The sequence below is a fragment of the Tachyglossus aculeatus genome, chromosome 21 (assembly GCF_015852505.1).
Source record: "Tachyglossus aculeatus isolate mTacAcu1 chromosome 21, mTacAcu1.pri, whole genome shotgun sequence".
Lineage (NCBI taxonomy): Eukaryota > Metazoa > Chordata > Mammalia > Monotremata > Tachyglossidae > Tachyglossus > Tachyglossus aculeatus.
The window spans coordinates 59,428,839-59,440,957 of NC_052086.1; the positions used below are offsets into that span (position 1 = coordinate 59,428,839).

A 12,119-nucleotide genomic window follows, 5' to 3' on the forward strand; every position below is an offset into this window, starting at 1 on the left:
GATGATATTGATGGTATTAAGTGCTTACTAGGTGCCAAGCACTGTTCTAAGCACTGGGATAGATACAAGGTAATCAGGTTGTTTCACATGGGGCACACAGTCTTAATCCCCATTTTAAAGATGAGGGAACTGAGGCACACAAAAGTTAAGTGACTTGCCTGAAGTCACACAGCTGACAAGTGGTGGAGCCGGAATTAGAACCCATGACCTTTGACTCCCAAGTCCATGCTCTTTCCACTAGGCCATGCAACATCAGAGTCAGCAGGGTGGCAACTGCTGTTGACCTGGAGTGTCCACCATCTGACATCCCCCCAAATCCCTCTGCTCCTATGTTCCCATGCACCATGTGTGCCACTGCCATTTTACGTGATTCTGCTCTGTTAGGTAGAGGATGACTGATGAGAGGGGGACACTCTGGGGATAAGTACTTGGATCTCAGCTCTATATCTCAGGTGCTGCCATGGTCTGGTCCTTATTCCATCACCCCCTCAAATAGTCCCCAGCAAGCCATGCTCCAGGGCCAGGGCATCTCATGGTGAGGAAAGGGGCCTTTTATCTACCTAAACCCAGGCAGCCAAATCGGTTGACTCTTAAATGGGACAGTATGATGTAAATCAAGCCGAAGCCCCTCAAGTATACTGAGTTCCCTCCAGATGGAAGTAAGAATAGTAATAATTTTGGTATTGGTTAAGCACTTACTATGTGCCAGGAACTGTACTAAGTGCTGGGGTGAATACCAGCAATTCAAGTTGGACACAGTCTTGTCCCACGTGAGACTCACAGTTTCAATCCCCATTTTACAGATGAGCTGAGACACAGAGAAGTGAAGTGACTTGCCCAAGGTCACACAGCTGACAAGGGGCAGAGCAGGGATTAGAACCCATTACCATCTGACTCCCAGAAGTGAATACCTAGGGAGCATGGGTGGCAATTAGCATCGACTAATGTTCACTGGCACAGTCATTACCAAGAGTGGGCTAACGCGTGTGTCAGTCTCCATTCCACACCCCAGGGCCCGATACAATCTGTCTGGGGGAGGAGGGAACAGAGCCAGCTGTAGCTTCCTGGTCCCACCTGTGAAGAACTCATCTTCTCCCATCCTCTCTTTGACCCTGCCCCTCGACCTTTACGGCTCACAGCTCCCTTCTATCTTCACCACTTCTCTGGCTGTGAAGGAGCTTGGTGACACCATCCTGAAACTGTCTATGTATGTCATGAACATCAGACATCCTCTCAAAATGGACTAAACCCAGCTCCACTAGATTCTTAATCCAGTCTTGGCTATGACCATTATATTATTCTCCCCCGCTTCCAAGCCTTACTGAAGGCACATCTCTCCATGAGGCCTTCCCTAATTAAGTCCACCTTTCCTCTTCTCCCACCCGCTTCTGTGTCAACCTGACTTGCTCCCTTTACTCATCCACCTTCCTGCCCCACAGCACTTATGTACATACTTGTACTATACTTATATTACCATCTGTCTCTCCCTCTATACTGTAAACTCATTGTGGGCTGGGAATATGTCAGTTCATTGTTATATTATACTCTCCAAAGAGCTTAGTACAGTGCTCTGCACACAGTAAGCACCCGATAAATATAACTGAATGAATGGATGAATCATTAGAAATACTGATTTGGAACTGGTTTAGGCAGTCCCTAGATAAAATCAAATATTAGCATCATTTTTATACAGTGAAATGAACTAGCCACAATTTAAAGCAATACAATATTTTCACAGTCTTGAAAAAGAGCTGTCTTTTCTGGGATTGTTCTAAACACTGTTAAAATTCATGATTTTCCACAGTATTCCTATTTCTAGATCCAGAGTAACAGCACTGCTTTGCTTCAACAGAAGGAAACAAATTCAAAATTAAATATCGGGCATATGCTGTTTTGGTGCCATCTTTTCAGTCTTATGTCTCACTAGGGAAAAACAAGTAAAAAAAAAAGTTGCAAAGATTTCCACCTTTTATGGGAATTTCTCAGAGAGCACATTCACCTAGCAGATGGGGGTATTCATTGTAGGCCTATTGTTTATAAACATGTGTTTTTATACAGACAAACTTTTCTGGCTCTCTAGAAATACCAGTGGTGAAATCTTAGTGCCATATGGCATTAAAATACAGTAAATGTCTACAATCACTGCTAGCAAGCAGAGCAGAAAATTTTTGCACAAACTAGCACAAAATAATGATGGCAAGCTAGTTTCTTCTTCCAGATCCAACCCAATATCAGTCACCATCAGAGGAAAACTACAGCAATGCAGAACTGTGGGTATAAATAATCTTGAATCTAAAGCTGAACTTCTCGTTTGCTTTCCTAACCCCTCCCCTCTTAAATAACCACCTTTGTATAGCACCACCAACTTTTCTGACAGAACTCTGCATTCTTAGTTTCATCCTATCTTTCAAATTACGTTCAAACGACTGTTAAATCTGGCCACTTCTTCCTAAATCTGCCCCTTCCTCTCCAACCAAGCAGCCACCACCCTGGCTCAAGCACTTAATTTATCTGTGCCTCAGTTACCTCATCAGTAAAATGGGGAGCCTCATGTGGGACAGCAACTGTGCCCAACCTAATAAACTTGTATCTACTCCAACCTAATAAGCTTGTATCTACCCCAGCACTTAGTACAGTCCCTGGCATATTATAAGCACTTAGCAAATACCATTAAAAAAAATCTTCAGAGCTATACATTAAAGGTATCAGGATTTAATTATTCTAATTCTTGGGCTCTGTGGCCAAAATAAAATCTTGCATTAAAATCAATTCAATACATAACTTGTGGAGAGGCAAAAAGAGAAAGGAACTATATCCTTGTGATAATTATAAAATGAGCTTTTTAAAAATGTTAATTGGAAGAACAGGCATAAAAATATCTGAAAATATTCATGTAAATTAGATTTAATCCTTGAACTCTGTCAAACTGCCTGTATATCCACTGGTACCTAAAAAGTGGGCATAATTGAAACACTGTGTATACTATTTAGAAATACCAGAATCTTTTTAGTATTTCAAAACAAAAACAGTATATTTTTATTATCAGTATTTCATTTCCTTTTGAGATATATTGCCTGCCTATTATTGCTATTTGGTTTCAAAGGAACTAATGTAGACTTTTTTTTTATCATACTATCAAATTGACTCCAGGGATATGGATTCAATTTCTGGAACGTTTTTTACAAAATGTCAACTTGCCACAGTTTTAAATGGAAAGAGCTCAAAAACATTACCTATGTTAAAATTGTCTTACTTTACTAACATCATTTTAACCTTCTGAACAGAAGGAATGAATGCAGAGCACATCACTGAATAGAAAGAGGTTTTGAGCTTAATTTTCATCTTTGTATAGCAGCTCTCTATTCAAAAACATTAATAGTCATAATATCAACACATTAGCAGCCTACATTCTCTCTCACACACAATAAACAACAACTTGCTGTGATGTGTTCTGAATAGCAAATTGGAGTCCTGGCCCTGCCCCTGATGAACTTCATGGTTAGCAAGCATTCAGAATCTCCGTGTTTGGGTACATCCACCTTTAAGTTGTTCAAAAATACAATGGCTTCTATTGGAGTCATTCTGTGAGGGGAAATGGGAAAATATACGTGGAAGCAGAGATTGTCCCTGCAGTGCTCTGCAGTAAGCGTTCAATAAATACGAGTGAATGAAAGAAGGGACAGTGAAGGCATCCCTTTGAGGCTTTCACGAGGATCAGAAATTGTTTTCCCACCTATTCTCCCTCTCTAATAACAATAATAATAATAATAATAATAATGGCATTTGTTAAGCACTTACTATGTGCAAAGCACTGTTCTAGGCGCTGGGGAGAATACAAGGTGATCAGGTTGTCCCACATGGGGCTCACAGTCTTAATCCCCATTTTACAGATAAGGTAACTGAGGCACAGAGAAGAGACTTGCCCAAAGTCACACAGCTGACAATTGGCAGAGCTGAGATTTGAACCCATGACCTCTGACTCCCAAGCCCGTGCTCTTTTCCATTGAGCCACACTGCTTCTCTCTAGACTGTACACTCCTTGTGGGTGGGGAACATGTCTATCATCTCTGTTGTATTGTACTCTCCCAAATGCTTAGTACAGTGCTCTACACATAGTAAGCACTCAAATTCATTCAATCACTCAACTGTATTTACTGAGTGCTTACTGAGTGCAGAGCACTGTACTAAGTGCTTGGAAAGTACAATTTGGCCACAGAGAGAGACAATCCCTACCCAACAACGGGCTCACAGTCTAGAAGTGGGAGACAGACAACAAAACAAAACAAGTAGACAGACATCAACAGCATAAATAAATTCCACTGATTGATTATGTAGGAGGTAAAGGACCCATGCAACACTAATAACAGCAGGTTTCCCAACTCCCTAATCTTGGGGAGGTTGGGTTGGGGATGTTCTAGACCGTGAGCCCACTGTGGGGTAGGGACCATCTCTATATGTTGCCAACTTGTACTTCCTAAGCGCTTAGTACAGTGTTCTACACACCGTTAAGTGCTCAATAAATACGATTGAATGAATGAATGTTCAAGGCCAACAGTTCCCCCTAACAGTTTTGTTGGGATCTCCCTTATAACAGCTTGGCTCCCACTTAGACATTTTTCACACCCATCTAAGAGTATTCACAAAAACCAATTGGGGCAGTGGTGTAGGTGACCTCTGTCTAAATAGTGATTCTGTTCTGGAAGCATGCATTATGGATACAATAGGAGGAGCTAGTGTGTCCTCGATAGCTCTCAAAGGTATACTGTAGCAACTCCAAGAGCTCAAGCAGTAGATTCGAGGTGATTACTATTATTATTCTCCTCAATTTCTTGAGTTCTAGAAATGTGTAGTTAGTGGTTCCACAATAACATCCACCACATCCTTAGGTACCAGGCCCTGGTAACCTAGTATGTCAGGATACACTTCAACTTTTTCTTCCCTATTCAGCTTTCACACTCCATTTTCCCATTACAACTGGTCAACCCTATGATTTTCTGTTTTTATGATTCTATGCTTTCTGTTGGAAAGACAGAAGTTAAATTTAAGTATTTAGGTCATTGCTTTCCTCTTCCCAAGTACAGCAATTTTATTTATTCTTTAAAGTCTACATGTTTTGTTGTCTGTCTCCCCCTTCTAGACAGTGAGCCCGTTGTTGGGTAGGGACCATCTCTATATGTTGCTGACTTGTACTTTCCAAGCACTTAATACAGTGCTCTGCACACAGTAAGCGCTCAATAAATGTGATTGAATGAATGAATTAAATGAATGAAAGTCCGAATTTAAGGATGAACATTTTTATTTTGCAAAAGTCATCAGGGATGGGTTTCACAAGAAGCATGAAGAGACAGTAAAGCATAAGTTATGGAACATGAAACTAGTTTTTCCTCTCATTCTCACACTGGAAGAATGGTATCCTAGAAAATTAGCTACAAAGGAAAATAGGAGCGATATCTATTGGCTACTCCACAGGAATCTACATAGTGAATAGCCCTTACCTATTTATAGTGTGATGAAAAAGATGCTTTGTTCTTCTAAGTTAAAAATCAAGTTGAAATTGTGATTTTTAAGAATGGTCACAACTCTCCCTGAGGTGGAGCTAAAAACAGTAGGAGTGGTAGTGGTGGTAGTAGTAATAGCATGGGTTCTAATCCCGGCTCTGCTGTGTAACCTTGGGCAAATCACTTCAATTCTTTGTGCCTCAGTTAGCACATCTGTAAAATGGGAATTGAGACTGTGAGCCCTAGATGGACAGGGACTGAGTCCAACCTGATTAACTTGTATCTACTACAGCGCTTACCCACTCAGGGTCACACCTGGAGAGTTTCCAGTAGTCTACCAGTCTTGACTATGGGAAGGAGAGTCAAGCAGAGGCATACCCATCCCATTCCTAGCTTGGCCAATGGCTAGCAAGTTGAAGGCAACCTGCTACAAGTCAAGTCAAGACTCCCCTGTGCTGGGCAGCAGCAGCATGGGAGAGAGTTGAGGGTGGAGACTCAATTTTACTGTGAAGAAAGAGGCAATGGTAAACCACTTCCATATGTTTACCAAGAGAACTCTATGGATACACTACCAGAACAATGGCAGATGGAGGTAGGGCATTATGGGAGAGATGTGCCGCTAAGGGTCAGAGACACTTTGACAGTAAAGACAAGACACCACAGCACTTAGAACGATGCTTGGCATATAGTAAGTGCTTAACAAGTACTATTATTATTATTATTAGCGATAGCATTTCTTGAGTACCCTCTTGATGCAATGCCTGGTACAAAGTGCTTGGGAAGTACAAACAGGGGACACATTCCATGTCCACAAGAAGCTTACATTCTGTGACGTGCCAGGGCCCTGCAGCCCTGAATCCATACTGAAATAGTCCCTAATGTCACTTAGAAAGTCCTGAAACCCTGATGTTGTCTATTGGATCCTAAATCCCTCCAGTTTATCCCTTCTAGGGATAGACAGGATTGGGCTCTCTACCTAACAAAGCCTACCCACACGTCCCTTTTGGCCACTGCTATGCCTCCTTGCCTTTCTAACGATGCCCTTCGGAAGGTAAGGGGGTTATTCAGAGCCTAACCAGTAGCCCCCTACCCCACCCCCATCTCCCAAGATTGGCTGCATGAAGTGGAGGGGAAAAAGAATTCCCTCCATCTCCATCAGCTTCCCAGGAAAATGCATCTCCCAGATTCCAGGAAGTACCTGAGCCCATGCCACAGGCAGGCATAAAGGTTAGAACTCCAACTGTGTTTTTAATAGGGGTTTTGCAAGTTGATTCAAACATTGATTAGGTAACAAATAGAGCCAAAATCCAATAGCCATAACACCTTTCACTTTTCCGCCAACACTTTTCCTGCTTCCCCAGGACGCTTTCTATTTCCCTCTAGGTATCCTGGAGCACAAATTCTTCTGGTCCTCATCTCTATTTTCTTGGGGTATCCTAGATAACAGTTTTGTAGCCTCCAAATCCTTCTCTGAGGATCTTTAGGTGCCACGGAAGATCCACTGTCAAACTACGTAACTGTTCCCCCTCCTCTGGGTTAGGAGCCACATCCTCCAGGATCCTGACCTCTGGACCTCCACAGTCTTTCTCCTGCAACCTGTCCCTACAGAATCTTGACCGAGATCTGCTGTTCCAAAATGGCTGGCAGGCGCCTTCTCTGGTCACTAGTCTCCCCCTCCCCTCCGTCCCTAATTCTCATATGTGACTGGCTATGCTCCAGGTAAAACTACCTAAAAGTCCCCAATCAATCAATCAATCAATCGTATTTATTGAGCGCTTACTATGTGCAGAGCACTGTACTAAGCGCTTGGGAAGTACAAATTGGCATCACATAGAGACAGTCCCTACCCGATAGTGGGCTCACAGTCTAAAAGGGGGAGACAGAGAACAGAACCAAACATACCAACAAAATAAAATAAGTAGGATAGAAATGTACAAGTAAAATAAATAAATAAATAAATAAACAGAGTAATAAATATGTACAACCATATATACATATATACAGGTGCTGTGGGGAGGGGAAGGCGGTAAGGCGGGGGGATGGAGAGGGGGACGAGGGGGAGAGGAAAGAAGGGGCTCAATCTGGGAAGGCCTCCTGGAGGAGGTGAGCTCTCAGGAGGGCCTTGAAGGGAGGAAGAGAGCTAGCTTGGCGGATGGGCAGAGGGAGGGCATTCCAGGCCCGGGGGATGACGTGGGCCGGGGGTCGATGGCGGGACAGGCGAGAGCGAGGTACAGTGAGGAGATTAGTGGTGGAGGAGCGGAGGGTGCGGGCTGGGCAGTAGAAGGAGAGAAGGGAGGTGAGGTAGGAGGGGGCGAGGTGATGGAGAGCCTTGAAGCCCAGGGTGAGGAGTTTCTGCCTGATGCGCAGATTGATCGGTAGCCATTGGAGGTTTTTGAGGAGGGGAGTGATATGTCCAGAGCGTTTCTGGACAAAGATAATCCGGGCAGCAGCATGAAGTATGGATTGAAGTGGAGAGAGACACGAGGATGGGAGATCAGAGAGAAGGCTAGTGCAGTAGTCCAGACGGGATAGGATGAGAGCTTGAATTAGCAGGGTAGCGGTTTGGATGGAGAGGAAAGGGCGGATCTTGGCAATGTTGCGGAGCTGAGACCGGCAGGTTTTGGTGACGGCTTGGATGTGAGGGGTGAATGAGAGAGCGGAGTCGAGGATGACACCAAGGTTGCGGGCTTGTGAGACGGGAAGGATCCCCAGTACATAGTACCTTTGAAGGGGCGCCTCAGGAGCAAGTTTCCTCCTCTTATAGCAACTTCTAAAATTTCTCCTCCCCTCTTCCTCTGAATGTGGGTCTAGTTTGCATGCCTGCCCTACTGTCATGTACGCTAACAGGGAGACTGACATGAAAATATTTACAAATAGAGTAATCACAGGAAGAATCGAACGTGCAACTGAAAAACATATACATACAAAATAGTAATTAAAACCTGCCCAAACCTCATAGCTTCCAGGCAATTTAAAAATAGTACTTAAGCCCAACACAAGCAGACAGGTAAACAAACAGATAATCTAATAAAAAGACAAACATCCAAGGAGGGAGGAGAGAGGGAGTCCCTGGGGAAAATAATATCAACATAGTTTAGAAGCTCCCTGAAGCCACTGCTCTTTTTCTTTATATTCAATTTGAGATTTGTTTCAGATGTTTTCCCCATATTCCTCCCCTCTTTCCCTTGTCTTCCTTCTTTCCCTTATCAATCTAAGCATTGGGGCAAATTGATGAGAAAAACAAAAACTCCTCACCTCTGGCTTTAAAGCACTCAATCAACTTGCCCCTTCCTACTTCACCTCTCTTCTCTCCCCCTACAACCCCACCCGCACACTTTGCTTCTGTAGCACTAACCTTCTCACTGTGCCTCAGTCATGCCTGTCTCACCACCAACCCCTAGCCCATGTCTGGCCTGGGATGCCCTCCTTCTTCATACCCAACAATTACTCTCCCCTGCTTCAAAGCCTTATCAAAGGCACACCTCCAAGAGGCCTTCTCTGAATAAATCCCTGTTTCCTATTCTCCCACTCCCTTCTCCATTGCCCTGACTTGCTTCCTATGTTCATCCCACCTCCCAGACCCACAGAAGTTATGTATATATCTGTAATTTATTTGTTTGTTTTCATGTTTGTCTCCCCCATCTAGATTGTGAGCTCATTGCAGACAGGGAATGGGTCTGTTTATTGTTGTATTCTGCTCTCCAAAATGCTTAGTACACTGTTCTTCACACAGTAAGCACTTAATATAATAATAATAATAATGGCATTTATTAAGTGCTTACTATGTGCAAAGCACTGTTCTAAGTGCTGGGGAGGTTATAAGGAGAAGGGAGGAGCCTCCACGGGGGGAGGCTCACAGTCTTAATCCCCATTTTACAGATGAGGTAACTGAGGAATAGAGAAGTTAAGTGACTTGTCCAAAGTCACACAGCTGACAATTGGCGGAGCCGGGATTTGAACCCATGACCTCTGACTCCAAAGCCTGTGCTCTTTCCACTGAGCCACGCTGCTTCTCTGTTCTTCTCTTCTTCTCTAAATATGACTCATTGATTGAAAAATCCATTTGATTACTAACAATGAGGATTCTAAAGAAGCTCACTGACCAGGTATGATTTTTATGTATTTGTTAAGCACTTACTATGTCTCAAACACTGTTATAAATACAGGAACAGTTACAAGTTAATTAGGTTGGACACAATCTCTGTGCCTCCTGAGCCTTACAGTCTAAGAGGGAGAACAAGAGAACTGAGGCACAGAGAAGCTAAGAGGTCACACAGAAACCAATTAACAGAGCCGATTAAAACCCAGGTCCTCTGACTCCCAGGCCAGGGCTCTTTACCATGATGACTGGGGAATTCACAATATCAACTAAAGCTATTTTAGAGATGGAGTCAGATTTGATGATGGGAGGGTGATCACAGTATTCCTACCACCAACACAACAGGATGCATTCTGTACCAATCCATCTTACTGAGCATGAGCGAGTGTGCATCCGGGCCAGAGTCCCTGAGCCTCTTTTAAACCTACAGAATATTATGATTAGAACACCAAAAATTCCAAACATAATAGGGGAACAATTTATTAAACAGTGCATTACTTATATTCGCTTGAGTAGCTGGTGATTTCACTGTCATTGTGCAACCACTTGAATTCCAATGGCCAGCTCCCTTCTGCGAGACAGGTAAGGACAAGGCGATTTCCTTCCAGGTGAATTTGGGGCAAGCCAGGTTCTGTCTTGAAATATGGTGCCACATCATCTGAAATGCATCAAAGGATAAAATGTCACAAATTTCAAGAATGGAAATAGCATCGATACAGTAGATTGTTTTTTCTTATCACAACTGAGATGAAGTTAAATAGTCCAACTGACACACTGAACTTTCCAGGAGCATGCAGATTTCAATTAGGGTTATTGCAGTCAAAGCCCAATCAGATTTTAAGTTAAAGGAGCTTAACAGTTAAATCCTAGTTGCAGCGAGGTACAACATGGACTCTCTAAGCAACTTGAAAGAAAGGACAATTCCTACTCATGAAAGCCTTTGGCTAGACTAGAGTTTGATTCTCACTCCAGAAATTCACAGTTCTAAGATCAGTAGGTGCCGCAGTTCCCAAACACCAGGTTCATTCATAAAACTTGACATTTATTTAAAAAGAAACCCTGAAAAAGTAATTAGGGACGGCAAGTTTATCTCACCTGAACAGATCTCAGAGCAAATGGAGACACGGACAGCTTGTCCACCCATCTTTCATTTAGCAAAATGAATGTCTTTCAAAGGATTTCCACATTGTCTACAGGATTCATTAAAATATTTTTGTAAATTGATCCCAGGTTTCTGAATAGGGACATTTTTTACCATAAAGGAATGTATATACTGCACAAATACCCTGAGGATCTCTCCTGGGGATTCCACAAACAGATTACTTTTTAAGGTTATCCGTTTCTTTCCTTACACAATCTTACTGTTGCCTTTATTGGAGGTAGCCTTAGAGTGCTGACAATGTGAGATTTTTGTGTGTCAGTATGTGGCAGAAAAGGCTGATTGGTGACAGGTAGTTCCTTCCATGCTGAGTTCACATGGCCATGTCTGCGTGAGGCCAACCTTATGGCAGGCTGAAATTTTTTTTTACAGAATTCACAGATTCAAACAGCCTAGCTTCTACCTTATACTTTAGATGGTAATAATTGGGTGGATTATGATATCAGTACGTTTGGTTGTTATTAAGCATAGTAGAACTCCAAAATATCAGGTTAAGCAGATGCATAAGGGGTCTTTTTCCATGGGGTTTTTCTGTAGCACCTCCACGTTGATTTGGGAGTCCTCCCAATTAACAACTGACCTCTGGAGATACAGCATTCTCAGGTATGGCACTGGATTGGCCTGAATGACAACTGATCTTTGGAGGTGAAGCAACTCTTGGCTGGAGAGGTAAAAAGCCTGAAATCCAACCTGTCAATCAGGTATAAATGCTGATGTCAGGATTCTTCCAGAGAGCTAGAAGGCAGTGCTAGTGAAATATGACTCCAAACAATGGTATTTCTGGAGTGCTTACTGTGTGTAGAGAACTGTACCAAAGGCTTGGGAAGGTACAATACATTTGGTAGATGTGATTCATGACCTTAAGGAACTCAGAGAAACTTTAAACCCGGGCTACATCACACAATTCCCTCTGTCAAGATGATTCTTAACATTATGACTGTCTTGTGCAGAAACAACATTTCCTAAAGGAACCTTCCTTTCAATAAGTAGTTCAATCTGAATTAATGAATCATTCAAATAGAAGAATGGCTTCCGTCCCCTACACTCCACCGAAACTACCCTCTCAAAGGTCACCAATGACCTCCTTCTTGCCAAATCCAACGGCTCCTACTCTATCCTAATCCTACTCGACCTCTCAGCTGCCTTCGACATTGTGGATCACCCCCTTCTCCTCAACACGCTATCCAACCTTGGCTTCACAGTCTCCGCCCTCTCCTGGTTCTCCTCATCTCTCCGGCTATTCATTCTCAGTCTCCTTTGCGGGCTCCTCCTCCCCCTCCCATCCCCTTACTATAGGGGTTCCTCAAGGATCAGTTCTTGGTCCCCTCCTGTTCTCTATCTGCACTCACTCCCTTGGTGAACT

General features: G+C 43.1%; 1 protein-coding gene across 1 annotated transcript in view; it reads right to left on the reverse strand.

Moving 5' to 3' along the window:
- The window catches only part of LOC119941908 (protein sidekick-1-like), a 402,085-nt gene that overhangs the window by 138,403 nt on the left and 251,563 nt on the right, over positions 1-12,119 (reverse strand). The window contains exon 2 of the mRNA XM_038762451.1: positions 10,096-10,255. Within this exon, the coding sequence (XP_038618379.1) occupies positions 10,096-10,255 (160 nt within the window). The remainder of the gene's footprint in view (positions 1-10,095; positions 10,256-12,119) is intronic.